Source organism: Mustela erminea, chromosome 14, assembly GCF_009829155.1.
Source record: "Mustela erminea isolate mMusErm1 chromosome 14, mMusErm1.Pri, whole genome shotgun sequence".
Classification (NCBI taxonomy): Eukaryota; Metazoa; Chordata; class Mammalia; order Carnivora; family Mustelidae; genus Mustela; species Mustela erminea.
In genome coordinates, this window is record NC_045627.1 from 3,400,243 (window position 1) to 3,421,147 (window position 20,905).

The 20,905-nt window shown below is 41.9% G+C and overlaps 1 protein-coding gene across 10 annotated transcripts in view; it reads right to left on the reverse strand.

Moving 5' to 3' along the window:
- TTC13 (tetratricopeptide repeat domain 13) overlaps positions 1-20,905 on the reverse strand; it is a 75,461-nt gene that overhangs the window by 21,532 nt on the left and 33,024 nt on the right. For 7 of the 10 annotated variants that reach the window (XR_004278869.1, XM_032313720.1, XM_032313713.1 and 4 more), the window contains 8 exons: positions 19,686-19,751; positions 17,878-17,970; positions 15,095-15,211; positions 13,784-13,894; positions 8,236-8,318; positions 6,324-6,465; positions 5,902-6,076; positions 3,552-3,708 (listed from right to left, as the gene is read on the reverse strand). Coding sequence is in view for 9 of the 10 variants with exons in the window: in XM_032313720.1 (XP_032169611.1) it covers positions 3,552-3,708; positions 5,902-6,076; positions 6,324-6,465; positions 8,236-8,318; positions 13,784-13,894; positions 15,095-15,211; positions 17,878-17,970; positions 19,686-19,751 (944 nt within the window). In the remaining variant the exon portion in view is untranslated. The remainder of the gene's footprint in view (positions 1-3,551; positions 3,709-5,901; positions 6,077-6,323; positions 6,466-8,235; positions 8,319-13,783; positions 13,895-15,094; positions 15,212-17,877; positions 17,971-19,685; positions 19,752-20,905) is intronic. The other 3 variants (XM_032313716.1, XM_032313719.1, XM_032313717.1) reach the window with 1 other exon arrangement.

Sequence of the window (20,905 nt, forward strand, 5' to 3'; positions counted from 1 at the left end):
GGGCCAGCAGACTTCCAGAGACTGCAGTGAGGCCTGCCATGTTATTGCACTTCTGCACACAGATAATTCTCTAAAAAGGAGTGGCAGAGAATACATATAACCTCTTTGGCCAGCCTATTTGAATGCTTCTGATTATATAGTTAATTGATACACACAAAAGCATACAATCTCATTAACCCAACTTAAGAACTAGACCAATTGTCTATCTACTTGTATGCTACCGCCCCCATCCTACCCTGCCCCCCAGCGAGAGCTTACTTATCTTTAATTTTATATTCATGATTCCTTTCTTTAAAAAAAAAAAAACAACAAAAACCTAGGTTACAAATGTGTGTCCCTATACAATATATTCTATAGTTTTGCTCAAGAATTTTATGGGGAAAATGATAGGACATTGTAGTTTACTGACTCGCAGTTTTTGCTAAACTTTATTTTTTAGGATTAATCCACACACTCAGATGGGTTGTTGCTTATACTGTTGTACAGTCCCCCACTGTGGGCTGGTATCACTTTCATCCACTCTTCTGCTCTTGGACATTGGGATGATTCTCGGTTTTCCATCTGAACAAACACCGCCATCAGCAGTCTGGTACAGATCTCCTGTCAGACATGTGCACACATACAAGTTCCTCTACCGAATTCACATGGCCGAAGTGTAAGACTGTACCATGTCCCAATGTTCAGTTTTACAAGATAATGACAAACAGCTGGCCAGTGTGGTTATAGCAATTTCAACTCTCACCTGGCATGTATAAAAATCCTCCTTGGCCTGCACCACCCCCCCCAGTCAATATTACTATTATCGGACTTTGTAATATCTGTTCATTCTTGCGAGTGAGAAACGGGGTCAGATGTACTTATCAACCAAATTAGCCATTCATCCTTTCCCTTATTCATGTGTTTTACACAATTTTCTACTGGTTATTTGACTTTTACCTTTAATTTATAGACATTTTTCATAAATTCTGGACATTAATTTTGGATAATCAGTTTCCAGGTTGCAAGTAGCTTTTCATTAACTCAGACTTAGCTATTCATGATTCATGGTGTCTCTTGTCAAACAGTAGTTCTTAGGTTCAATGTAGTCCAATTCATTAGTCTTTCTAAGGTCTAAGCTTTGTGTGTCTAAAGAAATCCTTTTCTAGGGGCGCCTGGGTGGCTCAGAAGGTTAAGCGTCTGCCTTTGGCTCAGGTCCTGATCCCAGGGTCCTGGGATTGAGTCCTGCATCGGGCTCCCTGCTCAGCGGGGAGCCTGCTTCTCCCTCTCCCTTGCCACGCCCCTCTACTGTTCACACTCTCTTTTGCTCATTCTCTCTCTCAAATAAATAAAATCTTAAAAAAATAAAATTTAATTTAATAGCTTTAAATCTATTAATATTAATACCTACATCAGGATTCTTATAGTGTTTCCCACATAGAACTTTTTCCATTCCTTTACTTTCAATTTTTGTGTTCTTATGCATTGTAAAAAGCATTTAACTGGATTTTAAAAACATTCCAATCCAACTATGTCTGCTTTTTGACATTTAGTCCCTTTATATTTATTGTCATTATTGATATATCTGGATTATTTCAACCTATTCTTATTTTTTTTCTTTTCATTTGTCCCACTTACTTCTAATGCCTCCCTTCCAGTCCTTTTTTATGCTTGATTTTAGATTTAATTTTTTTGCTTTTACTTTTCTACTAATATAGAAGCTGTATACTTTTAGTACTCACCCTAGATATTTTAAATATTTATGTAGAACTTAAAGCTTTAACATAATATTTAACCCATATTCACTTACAATAATTAATTCTTGCTATCCCTCAACTTATTTGTTATTGTGCCCAGTATAAAGCCCCCAAATAAGGTATTATTTTATATAGACAATGCTTATTTAGACTTACCAATTTATCAGGCATACCATCTTTCTTTTCTCATTATTCCTTCTTTTATCTCAAATCTTGCCTGAGGTTAATTGCCTTTTTCTTCAATTACACACCTTAGAAGGTTTTTTAGTGAATGGCAAGTGGTGGTTAGTTCAGCTTTTTATTGTCTGAATATATATTTATTTGGTCTTTATTCATAAAAAGATAGTTTTGTCGGCTACAGAATTCTAGGTTGAAAGTTATTTTGTTCTTTCAGCACTCTGAAGATAGTCCATCATCTTCTAGCTGCCATTCTGACACTGAAAGGTCAGACATTAATTAGGTCAGTCCAATTACTGACCTAATTAAATAGGTGGTAAGATTTTTCTGTTTAAAAATTTTTTCTCCTTATGGGTTCTTTTATTACTGATGATGTGTCTGGATATGGATTTCTTGCCATTTATCTTGCTTTTTAAAAAAAATCTGTAAATTTATGTTTCCTTAATTCTGGGAAATTGCTAGCCATTATGTCTTCAAAAATAGTCTCTCCTTCATTCTCTTCTCCCAAGATTTCATCTAAATATATGCTAGACATTTTTTATATCTTCCACATCTTCTCTCTCTCATGTTTTATAATACCTGGATTCTCTGTGCTACATTTGAGATGATTCCTAATGCTCTGCCTTCTGATTCTGCCATTTTCTCTCAGCTATGTCTAATTTGCTGTTTAGCTTATATACTCATTTCTTTATTTCAATGATTATATTTTCCATTCCCAGAGCCTCCAATTTATTTTTAACCTGCCTGGTCATTTTTAATAATCTCTTGTTTCTTGTTTGCTATTTCTTCAAACATTTCATTTGGAGTTAGAGAATGTATTCAATAATTCCAATATCTGAAGTCCTTGAGAGTCTAAGTCTGTTGTTTGTAATTTTTGTTGATTTTCACATATTGTTTTGGTCATCTTGGTTTTTGACTCTCATACTAACGATCTTGATCTGTGAGAATACTTACACCCCAAACTGGCACTACAGTCTTCCCAGGCAGGATCTGCATTTGCTCTTGTTGAGATCCTGTGAATGTGGTCCAAAATCCATCTTGCTTATGCCTCAAGGCATTCCACTGCAGCGGCTGTTCAATGCTCTCATCTCTAGGACACTTTCTTCCTTTCAAATGTACCTATCATGCGCCACTCTAGCCTGAATTTGTCCCTTGTTTTCTTTCTTTGTAGGGAGGAAGGGGATTGATCTTGGCAGATTTTTCTTAATTTTGAAGGCATTGCTCAACTCCCAGGGATTAATTTCTATCCTAGATCTAATCATTTTATAATCAGCCCTTTAGTCATCATGCAGCAGTAGTCGGCCATCACTGTAATTTCAAACTTCTGGTTTTGAGTCATCTGTTTGTTTGAAAAGTAACATGGTCATAGTAATGCATATCAACAACTGCCAATAACTACATTTCAAATTTGAAGGTTGCATAAAATTAGCAGGGAAGATCAGGCCAGAAGGAAAAGGGATATCCAAAGTTAAGTTTCAATGTACCTAGGAAACTAAAAGAAGTATCTACAGGCATACCAAATCCAAAGATAAATTCCCGAGAAACATGGACGGGAAGCCATTTGCTGAGTAAGAGTTACCACTACGAGCTGATAGCTCAGCCTGAAAAGCAAAAAAGGTCATTTTCATTTAAAGCACTTACTTTATGTGGGGCTGCAGCCCTGGCTGCTCCTCGTAGTCTTCTAGGAGGAAAGGCAGGTTTTTAGCCCAGTGGTCTTTAAAGCTTCCAGGCAGATCCACGTCAATGTTATATTCCGTAAGAGGAGTATCAAGGTGCGCGTGAAGATATCGAGAATACTCTGCAGACAGGAGACGAGATCTGACACACCCACATATTGCCAAAGAAATCTTTTTTATTGCTGGTTGCCACACAAATACTTTGTAACAAACCATTAATTCCAAGAATTCCAAGAATTCTAAATGGAGACACCAAATTATAGTAAGTCCCTATTACTATATGATACAGGGCAACTCAAAGTACCAGATCAGACATAAGCCAGTCAATCTGGATCCACTTTGGCTAAGTTTTAATCCTCTTTCCATGAAGAGCACCAAAGTTCTCACTTTCCAGTTGCAGAGCCTGAGAATCCAAGTTCAGTGTCAGACAGAACCTGGTTCTCTGTCAATTGATGTGAATCAACTATGTATATGATTTCATCAACCGACGAGCTGCTGCTTATCTCTAGAGAAGCAGTGCAGAAAAATGCCGGGATATGGAGTGGCCCTCCTTCAGTCTACGTGTTCTACTAAACCAGGAAACAAGAGGAAATCACAGGCAGCCCCTAGCCACCTGGCTAGTGAACATTTAAATCATGGTCAGTGTGTAGGGTGTCTGGGTGGCTCAGTCGGTTAAGCAACCAACTCCTGATTTTGGCTTAGGTCATGATCTCAGGGTGGTGAGATTGAGCCCTGTGTCAGGTTCCATGCTGGGCGTGAAGCTTGCTTGAGATTCTCTCTCCTTTTCCCTCTGCTCCCTCTCCCACTGCTCACGCTTGTGTACATACTCTTTCTCTCAAAAAAGACAAAAAAGTAAAAAACGTGGCCAGTGTGACCAAGAAATTACATTAAAAAAATTTTTTTTTACATTTTAAATTTTAATCTAATTAATCTAAATGTAAAAATTGATATTTGAGTGAATTGTTAGAAAACTTCAGTATGTTTGGAACAACTCACACATATGAATCTACTTTTTCAACTTTAAATTTCTTGAAACATGAGTTCAAATTAAGAATTTCCAATGAAAATTTAACAACCAAATTGAGAAGTAAATATAAAGATGTTCTGTAAGTATAAGATATACATCGGGTTTCAAAGACTTGGCACAAAAAATAATGTAAAATACCTAATGATATTAATGAATAGTGTTCTCATATTAATTATATGCTAAACTGATACTATGCATATACCAAGTCAAATCAAGTGTATTATTAAAGTTAATTCTCCATGTTTACTTTTACATTTCTCACGTGGCTACTAGAAACTTACAACTCCAGGGCTACTAATTTTTTACAGTTGGACAGTACTGGTAGGAGATGGTTAATGATGACAAAGGGAAGAGCAGAAGCAGAAGTAAAGATTTGTGCTCTGTGTGAACAATAAAAATATTATCGTGATGAGCACAGAGAATGTACAGAATTACTGACTCATTATATCATGTGCCTGAATCAAACATAACACTGAATGTTAACTGCACTTTAGTTAAAATATCCATTTGAAACAAAACAACCACTAAAAAAATTACCATTACGTATGGCAAAGAAAAGGTGAGACTCTGACAAACCAAAGACAGCTTAAAGATTGGCTTTCTTCCTCATCCCAAATGAATGTCTCCAAAGTATGTGAGAATTGTGAAATGAAGGAATGACAGATCAAAGATGCCAAGTTTACATTTAACAGTAAAAGCCTCAGAAAATGTTACTTTCCTCTGACTCTTAGGTCTCTAGACAAGATGTGATGAGAAACATCGATACCCAGATGACTGTCACTTTCAGCTCAGAATAGGTTTTTCTGACTCTAGTAAAATCTTTTTCACTTTAAAAAGAAAAAATATATAGGCAGTGGCAGACAAAGTAGTGGGCCAGTCTTTAGGAGACAGGGGCCCAGGGATGCCTGGGTGGCTCAGTTGGTTAAGCATCCACCTTCCACCAAGGTCATGATCCCGAGGTCCTGGGATCGAGTCCCACATCAGGCTCCCTGCTCAGCAGAGAGCCTGCTTCTCCCTCTGCCTACTCCTCCCCTTGCTCATGCTCTCTCTCCCTCACTCTCTGACAAATAAGCAAATAAAATGTTATAAAAAATATTTTTTAAAAAAACAGAAGACAGGGGCCCTTATCCAGCCCAGGTATGGCTGCTAACCAAGGGCGGAGCTATGTTCAAGGTACCTCGTGTCTTCAAGACTCAGATGCCTCCTACGAATCCTCAGAGAAACAAGCAATATGATTTCTGCAGCTCTGAGCATTAAAATTCAATGACTGGGCCATTTCATGTCTTACCTCGGAGATATTTCACTTTCAGATACTCCGGGCTAGCCTTCTGGCCCGGGAGAGGATCATTCAGCATGACTTTAGTCTGTGCTTTTATGCCTTCATAGAACTGTCCCATGGCAACATGACTGAGTCCTTTCATGTACTGGCACACCTCGTTGTAGGGCTCCAGCTGCAGGCACCGCTGCGAGGAAGGAGAAAAGGCTCTATTAGCATCAGTACAGGCGCCCATGACTTTTAAGTGCTTTATCCTTCAGTCTCGAGTTGGAAACGTTTTCCCTCCAGGCTAAAGCAGACCAAATACACGCTCTTAAAGTAGTCTATAGGACGTGGCAATGGTTTTCTCCCTTTTTGTTCCTGCAGAAACACGATTCCTGGCCCTCCTCCCCGTTCATCCCGCTCAAGGTCCTTCGCTTGTCACTGAGGCCCACCTTGAAGTTCTTCAGGGCTTCCTGCAGGCTCCCGTGGTGATAAAGCATCATCCCCCGGAGCTGCAGGGTCTGCACGTGGTTCTGGTTGAGCAGCAGGGCCTTCTGAAAGCTCTCGGTGGCAGCTTCGAAATTGCCCAGTTCTCTAGGTATTGGGCAACAGTGATGAGCACAGTGCAGAGCATTTCAGTGAACACACGGAGTACGCTGGCTTCAGGATTACGGTCCCACATGTGAACCCGACCACACCTTGATGCGGATGTTCCCGTCTCCAGTTTGCCATTTTACGGCTCAGCTACATCCCACTTACTTTTCCTAAATGCTACCAGCTTGTAGACATGCACAAAGCCCTGGGAAGTCTTTGGGGGATGAACTTACTGATTCCCAAAGACAAGCACCTATTCAAAATCTTTACCCCAATTCATGAGCTCCAATCCCTAAAAAACCGCGTGTAAATTTTAGTATTTAGATAAAACCATGCTTCTTCCTTGTGGGGGGAAAAACCATGTAGTTTACAATCATACATAGGTTCATCATTCTGAATCAAATTCAGAAGTTTATATTTTATTTTTTCTGTCACAGAAGTTAACTTCACTTAAAATCTGGCAAATCATTTCATAATTTAAAATTTAAAACAAAAGTCTACTTTAGAGTTGTGGTCATTTCAGAATAGAAATGATTACTACCAGCCTTCTTTTATGTATTACGTGTTTACAAATAAAAAAATCACCTTCAAAATGTTCCATGTGTCAATTTTCTGTTAATAATGAATGTTCTTAAATAATATAACATTCACTTAAATTTCTACATTTTACTAATTACTCTGGGTGCTTTCAAATCTGTTTTCAGTGTGCGTCCCCAGCAATTCTGTGGGACAGTAAGGATAAAGGTCATCACTTAAACTCAAAACAAATCCAAAGACACTTTCCTCAAGTTAGTGTAAGAGGGCTTCTCCGGCTGCCGCCATCAGATAAATAAGCTCTTGGATTTGACCCTGGACCTCTGTCACTGTGTCTTTTCTAACTTTTACAGTAGCTTGCAAGGGAGAACCCCGAAACTCAGGGAAATCAAGGACATCCAAGTATAACATGGGCCAGCTAGAACTGGAACCACACCGCTTGACTCCCGAATCCCGAGCCCCTTCTTTCACGCCACACAATCTCCTTTTCAGGTCAGAGTGTAAAAATGTTTGAAAGTCAATACTGGTCAGGGTAATGCATGGAATCGGATGCCAGAGTCTAGGTACAACTTCTCAGTCCTGATAGAGATGCGCCATAACTATCTCATAATCTATCCTGTTAGTGATAGGGAGGCAGCATCATCATCATGCCATCATCATGGCAGCCTTCCATCTAGGAATCTTCAAACGATCACAGTGATGTGGGAATCCAGCTTCCTTATTGCCTAGAAAGCAGCAGCAGCATCTGTGACTCAACAACGTATAAGGCCACTATTCAAAACGACAACCCTCGAAGAACTAACATTTTCTAGACCAATATATATGAAGAGAAGTTGTTTAAATAGGTAATAATATTATGGAGAGAATGGTTGGGTGATGGACACTGGGGAGGATATGTGCTATGGTGACTGCTGTGAAGTGTGTAAACCTGATGACTCACAGACCTGTACCCCTGGGGCAAATAATACATTCTATGTTAATTAAAAAAAAAGTTCACAATAAAGAAATAAAAGAGGGGAAGGGGTAACAATATGTATTATGATATCCTCTGACACAGTTCTTTCTGTATTACAGAGAACGTCTCAACAAGCTTGTAAGTGCTTATGTGATTCAGAATGACAATCTCTTTTGGTTAAGAAATGGAATGTCTTTTAAAATATCACTACGATGTGAGGCTCTCTTGTCCCCCCCACTGTACGCCCTCCCTCCTATCCCGACTACTATTGCTTTTCTTACCTATAGGCCTGTCCCAGACTTTTATATGCATCAATAAAATCAACTTTCTGCTTCAAGGCTTCTTTGAAGGATTCAATAGCTTCCTGAAAAAAGTACATAGAAAATTATGTCATTGGCATAATTGTTGAAGTCGAGTTTCACTTAAATCACTAAAGGACTTAAAAATATAGTACACATGGTCTCAGAGTGATTTTTTTAAATATGAGGACTTCAAAAAAAAGACAGGTAGAGAGTATGAGGCAGGAGGACTTAATTTCAACAGTAAACAAAGGCATTGCTATGAATAATAACAGAGCCGTAGAAATATCTCCCTTCCAGATGGGAAAATGGCTTCTTACTACCTTTTTCATTAGGGCTTTGATTACTAATGATATCACCCTTGTGTCAAAATCATTTCTTTAATTAATAAAGGCCTTGCGAAATGAAAGTCAGCTTACTAACTGTGTGAAGTATAGTCTTAAATGACCGTAACCAGCAGCCCTTAAAAAGAACCAACAAAAGAGAAAAAAAAGTAAGCCCAGCCTGACGTTGTTCATAAAAAAAGCAACAGGGCTCCCAGACTGACTGGGAATCAGAAGGATTCCCATGATCTACAGGAAAAAGAGAGAGCAAAAACAAATCAAACAGAAGCCTTGAGTTCGGGGCATCTGGGGCATAGCTCCTGCCGGCAGCGGAGAAGGGAGCACGGGTGCTGTGCTCTAGGGAGGAGCCCCTGGGACACAGTGCAACTGGCCACTGTGGAAACCTCTGGAAACTGTTAATGAAATATACCGTTCTGCTTCACGATAATAGTCTTAAACTGTATTCAGTGTACTTTTCATTATGACTTGACTACTGTAATAAAAAATTATAAAGACATTTCACACATTTCCCAAGGAAAAGACGTGTCTTACTTAAGTCAGTGGCTATAAAGTTATCATGATCTCTAATGGCTTTGAAGAGAAAGGCTAAAATGTCTGTGTATTTCACACCTAATTAGATAATTCATAGCAAAAAAACTACGAGAGATGTCGTATGCCTTGCACATGGTAGGCACTCAATAAATATTTAATGATTTCATAGACACATAATCCTAATTCTTTTCCAAAAATCACCCATTCCCTGCTTCCTGATTTTCTCTGTAGGGGGAGCAGGGTCAGAGGGGCTGACTTCCAAACTCTTCTAAGGCAACGATGGGGACAACCACCTACTCTTTAAGGGAGTCCCACCGAACGTGTTCTGTTTGGTAGAAGGATGAGAACAGATAAATTTTATCACTTCCGAAATGAAGACTACTCCTCATTAGACTTCTGGCCCTGGCCTTGTCTTGGATCTTTTGGGAGCATTACAACTGTATTTTAAATTCAACAAACATGTATTGAGCGCCTACTATGTGCCAGGGGCAGTGTGAGGGGGTAGAGGACACAAAGAGGAGCAAGTCATTCTCTCTGGCCTCGAAGAACTCAGTCTAGTTAGAAAGCCAATTACTTAACCAGGTTATTAGAATACAAACTAAGAGCTACGATAGAGATATGAGTCAAAGTCTCGGGGAATAAAGAGAAAGGAAGAACTGAGACGGGGACACCAGGAGAGGTTTCATGGAGGAAGTGGCAACTGAGCTGGGTCGGGGAGGAGAAGGAGTTTGGTAAAGAAAAAAGAGGGCATCGTGGACAGGGGGGACAGTGGTGCAGTGGCAGGGTGCTTCAGCAGTGGCGGGGAAGGCAGGAGTGGAGGAGAGGGAAAAGATGGGGTGCAGGCTGGTGTGGGGAGCTGGGGCCGGGGCGGTGGGGGTGGGGAGAAGGGCCTCTGCCATGCTCCACAGTCGGGACATCACCTGCCAGTGGTGAGAACTGGGGGCTGTGAGTGGCTGTGGGACCTCACCAAACTGACTCTTTAGAGAAAATGCCACGAGCCACGACAGAGCAGATGGGTTGGACAGGGAAGGAAGCGGAGCCCCACGAGGAAGTGACTACAGAGGTCCACGCAGGAGATCATGGAAGCTCAAACTGAGACTGTGTCCCTGAAGACAGAAAAGGAGGGTCAAACTCCGGAAATATTCTTAAAGGCCAACAAAGAATCTGCTGGCTGTGGATATGGGGAATGAGGGAGAAGGAAGGGGAGAAGTTCAAAGCTGGGGAGCCTGGGTAGTAGGTGAGAGCGTGAACGAACATAAGGAAGTAGGGGGGACAGCTGCGGGGCGGGGCGGGGCGGGGGTGGGAGGAGGTCAGGGGTCCAGCCGGGGCGTGCCGAGTCTGGGGTGTTTGTGGACGTCTAGGAGAGATGCCCGGGAGACATCTGCTGCCCACTGCACTTACAGCATGCTGGGACGCCACAGTTCTTCAAAGTCTGATTTCTCTTCAGCTTTTAAGAGTCTTTGGTTTCGGGGTTCCTGTCTAATCACTGCACAGCTCTCTACCTCATTCTGCCAAAGAGGGGACATAGCAGAATCAAGATCTGAAGCCACTGGGAACAAAGACACTACGTTCGAATGAGTCAATGTCTAAGCACACGGACTGGCTGTGAGTTGATCTGCACCGCCAGCAGGAGCGTCGCCACCTTCATCTGCCACCGTCTTGGCTGGCGGCGGGCAGTAGTCCCTCACGCGTCCCTCATTTATTGCAACGAAGAGAACAGTCTTACGGAACTCTCTAAGTGAAGGCTGACCCAAAAACAGGAGCTCAAGATACACAATGTTTGAAGTATCTTTACACCACAGATAAAAGTCTTCGCTGTGTTTTCCCCAGGGAAATCCAAAACGTCTGCTGTATCTACCTGATCGGACAGTTGTGATATTTGTCATGGAATATCGCCTAAAAGATTGCTAATGTATTATACCGTAAAGTAACTAAACACATCACCCACTTAATTAATTTCTAAATTGATTTGGCCTAAAGAGACCAGCTTTAGGATACAAGGATAGCTCCAATTAATGGGTCCATGTAATATGTTGTCTCTACGGTTAACAAGAGAAACTAAAGAGAGCTAAACTAAGTTCATTAATTTAATGAAGGCATGTCACCACTGACTCAGTTTTCCAATCTGTGTAACTGGGACACGCTATGCTCCTTCTACACTTCACGGGGATCCCGCTGGGATGAATGAGATAATATGTAAACTCTCTGACCACCTCGGACAGCAGATCTAGAAAAATGCAAAGAAAAAGTTCCCATCTATTCCAAACGCTGATATTGTGTTTATGAGCACAGTGAGGAGGAGAAAGCACCAAATCATTTGGCGAGACCGGTTCACTGAGGGGCTTCTAGTGCTCGTGGAACAGAAGTACTAGGTCTGGGTTCTTATCCCATGGATTTGGAATAAACCAAACTGAGTGTCAGCCCTTGTCCGATGTGCAGTTAGCGTCTCTGTTACGGCTCTTTTCGGAAAGATTCTCATTTCAAAGTAACACAAAGAGCCCTCCCTACCCACATTCCTAAACCAGCTTTAGAGTCTACGGTGAAATTCTCTGTTTGCATTTGCTCACTTCAAAGAATATTTTTTTTACCTCTCAGTACTGATTGCTGGTATTTTTTTGCATTTCCAATCTTGTTCTCCTCCATGAGATATTCGAGGCAGAGACTTTGACTATAGTATTGTGATTGTGAGTTTTTTAATTTAAGGCAACTGAGAGAAGGTAAGAGGAATAGCGGGCAGATACAAAAGAAGCTGGAAAAGCCCATCTGGCAGCTGCGCAAAGCACATTTCAAATACCTGCTCTCAGTGCCTACAACCGCGGGTCTGAACCCGGGCAAGACAGGAAGAGCCTCGGTGCGGACCACCCTCCACAGACTCGCAGGAAGGACAGAAGGAAAGGAAACCTGCATGCAGTTCCCTCCAGTTTGGGTTTTAGTGGATGGGAGTTATCTTTCTAGAGTCCGTGAAACTGAGATTAAATGAAACAAAATCTGTCATCACGGAGACCTGATCCGTGCTCACAGCCCCTGCACACACACGATTTTACTGAATCCCCCCGCAAGCCCTTCCAGAGGTGGGGGGCAGAATCCTCTCTCTGCCACAGACGGAGGGGGAGGGGCTGAAAAGCTGAAGTCCCGTGGCCAGTGGCAGAGTTCGCAGGATGCAGGGTGGACACTTGAGCCAAGGCCTTCCAGCTTCAAGTCCAAGGCTCTGTCCTTGAGATCATTTATTCCTCTCGGACTTACTGAGCACCTTCTACGGGACAGGCACAGCCCACAACACTGAGGGTTTACAACAGAGGCCTTTGGGAAGGTAAGCCGTCCCTGCCCTCCAAGAGTCTGCGCACGACCCCCGAGGAACTACTTTCCACAATCAAATGTGTGTCCTTCCTGCCAGGTGCTATTGAACTTCTACACAACTCTCAATGCTCCGGTGACGAACAACCCGTCTGGGAAGACTCTGTTGAGCTCCTGGTTAGCGGGAAGTGTTTCTCGCCTGCAGAGGCTGACTCTCGGGCAGCCCGTTTTCAATCAGATGGGGATGGGACCTGCATTAGAGCTCCGACCCTGTGCGGGCCATGGGCACCGAGGACCAGAGCTGGTCCTCCCTGTGAGGACCAGAGCTCCACTCTCGGCTCCTAGCCGGGTGTCTGCCCCAAGGCCAAGCTGCTGCACAATAGGTCCTCAGCACCCTCAGGGACCGACCAAGGGCAGGAAGCAGAGACAGTTTGGAAGGGACGTCGTCACCCCATATGTCAGTCGGCTTGGATGACCCCTTTCCTGTTTCCCTCAACCCCGTCCCAGCTAATAGCGGTCTCCAAGCGGCAGCAGCAACGTGCTTGCTGGAAAACTGTCTCCAGACCTGCTCCTGCAGCCCCCGGAACACTGCCAATGTCTCCCCGTGGCCCTCTGTCCCTAACCTCTCCAGCCACTGGCGTGTCAGAACCCCCTTCCTAAGTGGCAGATGGGGTCTCGGTGATATGCTTTCCCCCGAATCTAGATTTGCAGCTCCTCTGGGCCTACGAATTAAAGTCAAGGTGCTCTGCATATAGCACTGGAGACAGCTGAGGGCCTCCCCTTGGCCCATGGGCCCGCTCAGCAGCCTGTGCTCAAGCCTGACTATGCGCTACACCACAGCCTGGCCGCCTCCACGCTCTGTGCCAGTGCTTGTGCTCTCCTCTCTGCCTGAAGCAGCTGCTGCCCCCAGTCCGCTCCGCCTGCAAGGCCCAGGACAAGGTGTACTTGTTCTCTGGAACCTTCTCTAATGCTGCAGTTTCAGTGAATCTTTCTGATCTCTGTTACCAAAGCACTTTCTTTGTTCATGCCACTTTTTTTTTAGTGTCTCTACCAAATGATAAATTATATGTGGAAGAAAACTTTGTAAACTGTATCCTTCCTCAGTGTCAAGTGTGATGAATTCTTTCTCCCTCTCACTAACCCTTTATCCTTTCTCCGCCTGCACCTTCCTCCAAGTACCTTCCACACAGTAGGAGCTCAATAAGTATGTAGAATCCAACTCCTTCCTAAAATAAACCGATTAGATAGACACACATGAGTTGTCATTTTTAAAACACACCAAATGAAACCCACTAAGATCCTCCCACCCGCAGAGAAAATCAGAATCATGATACTGTATACACAGTATACAACACTTTCACCTTCAAAAGTCCTCTGTGAAAGAAAGTTAGACCTTTGTATAGCATAGCTATAGGCTGGTTTTTGTTCAGTTCTAAGGACTGCTGAAAGTCTTCGTGGGCTGTTGCATAGTCCTACAAAAAGGAGAGCGGGGGAAAAAATAAAGTAGTATTCATTAGACATTCAGACATTTCTTACTTCTGACTGGTCGAGAAGAAAAAAAAAAAAACAATTCATTCTGTACCCTTTTTGGCTTTAAAGGGAACATTTCATATCCACAAATATCAGTTGAATTCTTATCCTCTTTGTTGAAATAGTTGATCTCCTTAGGAAACTGATTGGGAAAACCCCCCAAGCGTTTAATTTAAATAGACTTCTCTTGGGGTGCCTGGGTGGCTCAGTGGGTTAAGCCTCTGCCTTTGGCTCAGGTCATGATCCCAGGGTCCTGGGATCGAGCCCTGCATCGGGCTCTCTGCTCAGCCAGGAGCCTGCTTCTCCCTGCCCCCCTGCCTGCCTCTCTGCCTACTTGTGATCTCTCTCTCTCTGTCAAATTTAATAAATAAAATCTTTATAAAAAAATTTAAAAAATAGACTGTCTCAACTACAAAAAAGATTATTTGTAAAAAATAGTATTAAGGTTATAATCTGTTAGAGAAACTTGACAACTTACCGTTTCTGGTACTAACATCTTATTACACTGGACACTTGTACAATAATTATGCCATAGGTCAACCTTAAAATGTGTTATGCTGAGAATTTTTCAAACCTATTTTCTTGGGCAACAGGGAATTGTTACTAAAATGATGTAAACCCACTATTTACTAATTGTGACAACCATAAATACCATTATAATGATAAAAGAGAACCTTGCCAGATCTGGCCACTTCCACAGAGAAGCTCCAGTCTGGGAACCCACATTGGTTTTGGTTAAGGCTCTTGGGTGTGATACCCAAGGAAATTCAAACTGTGCTTTTCAGCTTAATAATCACGTCAAAAACATGAACATCTGTTTCTCTATGCTGACATTTGCAGAAAAAGCGGAAGTATAGTCAATGAACCAAATTTCTCTTCTCTTCTTTCTTTTCATCCCTCCGAGTCTAGAATTACTTACTGCTGACAGCTCAAGCAAGAAAATGTGTGCTCTTTGTACTTAACATTTCTCTACTCGGTTCAATTTCAGCTAAAGAAAGTGCTTTTTTAACTGTCTTGTATCACAAACATGTTATTATAAAGCCCCAAACCCAAATCTACTAAATAACAGCTTTTGGTAATAAATGGAAAAGTCCAGTCTTTATCACCACAAAAGGGAATGTGTCCAGGTCAAAACAACTTGCCTCTGATATGAAGTACAGTGTCCCCCGGTGTCTGTACAGCCGTGCTGAGGGCTGAAGCTGGATAGCTTTGGTGAGATCATTCACTGCTTCATTAATTCGTCCCAGAGGGGACAGAATCTATAAATCCAAAAATGTGATTAGGGACGAAACCTTCCAGGGATCAACCCCAAAACTGCCAATGCGTCTGACTTCTCAATTCCACTTCACCACACTCCACTCACAGGATTACTTTCTTGGCCCACAAGGAACCTGACTCCACAGACTACACAGCAAGGTTCAAAGTCAACAGGCTGAGTGGCCCCTAGTCTGTCTAGCCGAGGGGGAGGCTGATGAACTAACCACGTAAATTGCTTTGTCACGGTCTCACAATCTGGGTTACAACAGATGTTGCTTTTTTTGAATTGGGAATTTTTTTTCCTCACCCCCTTTCAAAACAAAATTTAGCATTTAGATTAACCCCAAGGTTAATCTGAAAGATAACTTTGAACTACTAAAAGCAGAGAAATTGTTGGACACAGAGTGGAGTTCCCCATGGCCTTCGCCCTGCCCTCTGTGGTAGAAAGTGCTGGCGGACCATCTAAGATTCCAAGAGCCCCTTTCTGTTAACTCCCAGCTCATTGGTCACCATCTACAGAGCAGAAGAACCTATGTCTGCAAGCTTGCTTGGGAAGCCCTTGTGATCCAGCAATGAGCTCGTGCAGGTGACAATGACAACAGAGAAGACAGTTCAGAATGCAAAAGTACAGCAATAAGACATAAGAAGATCCAAAATGGGTATCAGTACTCATGCATTCAAGCTCAAGCATTTCACCCTGAGCGAATGTCCTAAAATTAGGCTGAATTTTGTTCTCATGATACAGTGATACAGGTCATTTCCATCAGGTTCTACTAGGTGGCTTCCTACTCTGCAGGAACTTAGAGCCGGCAAAAGAGACAGGATTCAGGAAGGCACATCAACAGTGGCAAGAATGGCAGCTCAGAAAAGGGAAAGAAGTGAATTAAAGAATATATAGCTGAGAATTCAAAAAGCATAGCAGTCGGGGGTTATATTTTGGAAGGAAGAACATCCCTACCTAGTTTATTAATTCCTAGGTATATAAATGAATTATCACACCCCAGCATAATAATTAACATGCATAATAATGACCCGAGTAACTAAAAAAAGGTTAAATTATGTTCATTAAATATAGACTTTCAGCAAGTAGGAAAGAGAAAGCACTCTCATTAAATGATTTCTGACATATATAAATGATATACTATAATAAGCTGCAAAAATCACTCAGTAGTGATATTATTGCCCAGTAATGCCAGAGAAGGGGAATATTATTATATATATATCTTAAGATCACCAAAAATTACTTTTTGGATTACTGATATTATTTTTGGGTACACAACTAGCTTTTTATTTGGCACACAAATCTTCTAAAGCTACTATATAAATCTTTTTATGCACACTTAAGTTCTTGCTTTAACATAATATTTTAATGTAACACCAGACTAATGGAGGGAAAAAGCATCAGCACCCCCTCCCCACAGCAGATATCACCAAATTGGCCACCAAATGCTCACCTTAAATACCAACAAGGTTCTCGTGCAGTAACAAACAAATTACAATCACTTAACCCTTATGGTTGCAATCCAAAATAGAAAAGAGATAATGAACTATATCATTAATTGAGAAAGATTTTTATTCAGAAACCCAAATTCCCAATAAAACATAAAATTCACTTCAAGAAATGGAACTGTAGAGACTCTAACTTTGCGAATACAAACACCAAAAACACAGTTTTTAAATTACTAAAACATTTAGTTTTTTTCTTTAGTTCTGAGTTTTCTTCCCCTAAAAGGCGGAGGTGGGGGGTGGCGGGTTAATGTCATTTTTCCTTTAGTTGAACTACGGAATCCCATAAGGTCAGATGACTACGTCTTCTCCTGACTGGATACATTAGCAAATTCTAAAGCCCTTAGTATGGTTAAATGAACAGTAAAATGAAATCCTGTAGTTGACTATTAATTACGCAAATGGTAAGATGAACACATTTCATTTAAAAACATTAAAAGGAATGCGTCTCCACACCCCATTCTCCACCTTGTCCCCAAAGACCAGGGCTCTCATTGGCTCTAGCGGCACCTGCTCATGAGGCCTCTGCAGACACACCCACACCTGCCCCTGCCAGCACTCCCCCAGGCCCCCACAGGTGCGCCTTTCTGTCCCTGAAGAAGCACCTCCTCTTCGTGTCTCCTGCCACAAATGTTACCTGGTATCTTCACCGCGTTACCTCTGTCTCCCCCTCAAGTCCTAAGTTCCCTCAAAGACCGGCTGTGGTCACCCTTACCTATCTACGTCTCTATGCACATCTCACAAGAAGTATATGTAAGCGTAAACACACACACGCACATGCATGCTCACACACATACGTGCACACTTTCAGTGGTTATGAATTTCATTTTGACCATATTGTCATAGAGTTTTGCTAAAATATGTCATATATACACATGGCAAACATGATTTGTGATATATTTTTCAGTGAACACTGACAGTGGCACATGTCATAACCACATATTTTTATACTAAATATTACTATTAAGCGTTAAATTGGGAGTACCACCCAGCCCATAGTTTCTAGTAATTTCAACCATGTTTAAAGGCATTCAGTACCTATGGAGGAAAACACAATAGGTATCAGGGAGCTTTAAAATTTACAAGTAATAAGATAAAGGGGAAAAAAAATTCCGAGATTCTAGTCCAATAATGACAGAGGGAAAAAGAAAACCACACTCACTTCTGCTCGCTGTTCAAATACCTCTGGACGATCTGGTTCCAAGGTAATTACTCGGCTCAGTTCGAACAGAGCAAGCTCAGCGTTCTTAATGTCCTTGAAAAGGTATTAGCTCAGTATGAGATACACTGTTCCTCAAAACCAGGTTGAATAGTTTTTCTGAAAAAACTAATAATTTAGTCACGATATAACTACGTATTTAGAAATAAAAAGGAACTTCGCTTCTGTACAAAAGATCTGCTGGTTTAAGTAAGTTATATTATAATTATTTAACTCACTCGAGTCTACCTGCCCATCAACAGCCCATTAGACCTGGTCACATATCACAAGTTCCACTGCTGGTAGGACATTTTCTAAATTTAACCTATTTTAAAACCGAATCAATGAATTTCGAGGGATGAGGATATGGATGGACACCAGCATGCAGAAGAATGCTGACCAGTGGAGGTGTGGGGGCAGCACAGGGCCAAGTCAGTGTTGACCAAAACCCCTAAGCCCACACACCTACACCTTAGCAAGTCTACATAAGTTCACTTTAAAATCTGCATGTTATTCTTATATTAAAAATAGGAGCATGTTACTTTTACATTAGAAACACATTAAAGATACAAGCAAATTTCATGTTGAGATATAATATTACAAATGAGAATTAGGAAGCAACTTATCTCTGACCTTTAGTAGGTCAACTTCTGTCACTTACCGATGTTCTCACTTCCTACCACCTCTGTTATCCCCAAATCTGAGCTTGTTCTCAGTCCTCTATGTCTCAGAATTATACAAATACTATACAAAATTTCTCCAATAGGCCAGAACCCAATTAGTAGAATTTTTTTAAATTGGTGAAGACACAAAAGTGATGTTTCTTTCTCAATCATCATTTTATTTGAATATTTCTAATACACAGTAAGACAAGAGAAAAGTTCATGTATAATGTTCTAGACTGAAAATATGGAGATCTGAATCTTAAACTATTTTATTATTTACTACATAATCTCAGGGAATCTTCCTTTTTATACCACGGTGCCTTATTGAGTAAAATATATTTATTATATTGGGGCACCTGGGTGGCTCAGTCAGGTGAGTGGTTGCCTTCTGCTCAGGTCATGAACCCAGGGTCCCGGGAAGAGCCCACCATTGGGCTCCCTGTTCAGCGGGGAGTCTGCTTCTCCCTCCATCTCTCTACCCACTTATGTGCTCTCTCTCTCTCTCAAGTAAATAAAATCTTTTAAAATATAAATTTATTATAACCTTTCCCCCATATTCCCCCAGAGAAATAAGGAGATGTAGGCTACAACAATATACTTATCTGGCCAGGGTAAGTATCATATATGATAAGAAATAAAAATAAATTTTACCAAAAAAAAAAAAACAAACCCTTTTGTTCTTTTATTCAACCTTTAAAAATTGTGAAAGAAACAAAATTGTAAGTCTTACTGCGCTATAGATGCTAGACTCCATTTTTACCAATTATTATTTCTTAGATATTCAGTCAAAGTCTCACCCTTTCCTCAGTCTAGGTCCAGCTCATCACCAAATAAAGTTTAGGCTGGCAAAGGCTGTCCTTTTGGGAGTAGAAAGTATGGCGAGACTGACTTCCAGAAGCCCTGGATAGAGATCACCAGTCCCACCCCCCACCCTTCCTAGCCATGGGATCCTGAGTACATTGTCTCCTGCCATTTTCTCATCTGGGAACTGGCGTGACACCACTTCATGTCCATCAGAGCTCAATGAACAGGGAGTGGTTCTGTTGGAACCCTGGTCCGGGTCAGGTCATGGAGGCACTATGGCAAACGGAGCTATTCCATACTCACATGTAGTCCCTTCTTTCCATAGGCTATCCCTCGGCCATAAATTGCACTAACCAGATCAGGCTCCTCCTAAGTCAGACCAAAACAGAAACACGTCAAAAACTATAAACAAAACAAAACAAAACAAAAAAAACAGTTTCTGCTTAAAGCACGTTAATGCCCCAAGTGACAAGCTCTACTTTACGCTGCCACCACACATACGTGGACACGCACAGTCCCCAACCAGAAGATGTGTTCTTGAAGGTCGTTTGCATGAGACACGTAATAAGAGTTTTGCACTGAAAAAATAATACAGAGAACCAATATTAGGGAGCCCTGCGTTAGCTTCTGTCACATGGTCATCTCATCTAAAATGCAATCCTCCCCAATCGGAGAAAGACAACTATCATATGATCTCCTTGATATGAGGAAGTAGAGATGCAACGTGGGGGTTTGGGGGTGGGAAAAGAATAAATGAAACAAAATGGGATCGGGAGGATCTCTAACTTTTCTTGAAAAATCCAAACCATAAGAGACTCTTAATCTCACAAAACAAACTGAGGGTTGCTGGGGGGTGGTGGGGAGGGAGAGGGTGGTGGGGTGTTGGACACTGGGGATGGCATGTGCTATGGTGAGTGCTGTGAAGTTTGTAAGCCTGGTGATTCACAGACCTGTACCCCTGGGGCTAATAATACATTATATGTTTATAAAAAATTTAAAAATTAAAAAAAAATGCAATCCTTCCAAAAACTCTAGGACCAGCAGCATCCGAGATCATGTCTCACAGGGGAAACGGAGGCTCAAGGAAGGAAGTAAGGAGTGAAGTGCTGGGTAGTGCCTCTTCCTGGTTTGTCCCCTTCCCAGTCATGAAATAATCTGAAAAGGGAAGAACCTCTCAGTGCCTGCCCCATTGAGCAACAAGAAAGACGTCCATTCCAGTCTGTTTACACTGTGTGTCAGAACAGGAATCAGACCCTTCCTGCAGACTGCCCCAGATGGACTAGACGAAATCGCCCTCCGGCCCAAGGACGGGGTCCGCTGCCCCGCCACTACCTCCCCTAACAGGTGGTATGAGCCGTCCCTCCTCCTGAGGGAGATGCCTCTCCTCTACATTTAGCCTCTGCAATTTCTACCGCTTCTCTGAAGCCTTCCCCTATATTTAAGAAAAAAAGACTGAGCAGCCTCTGGCTATACATTCGGGGGTAAAACTCCTGACACTGCTAAGGAATCTAACAGAACAGGGG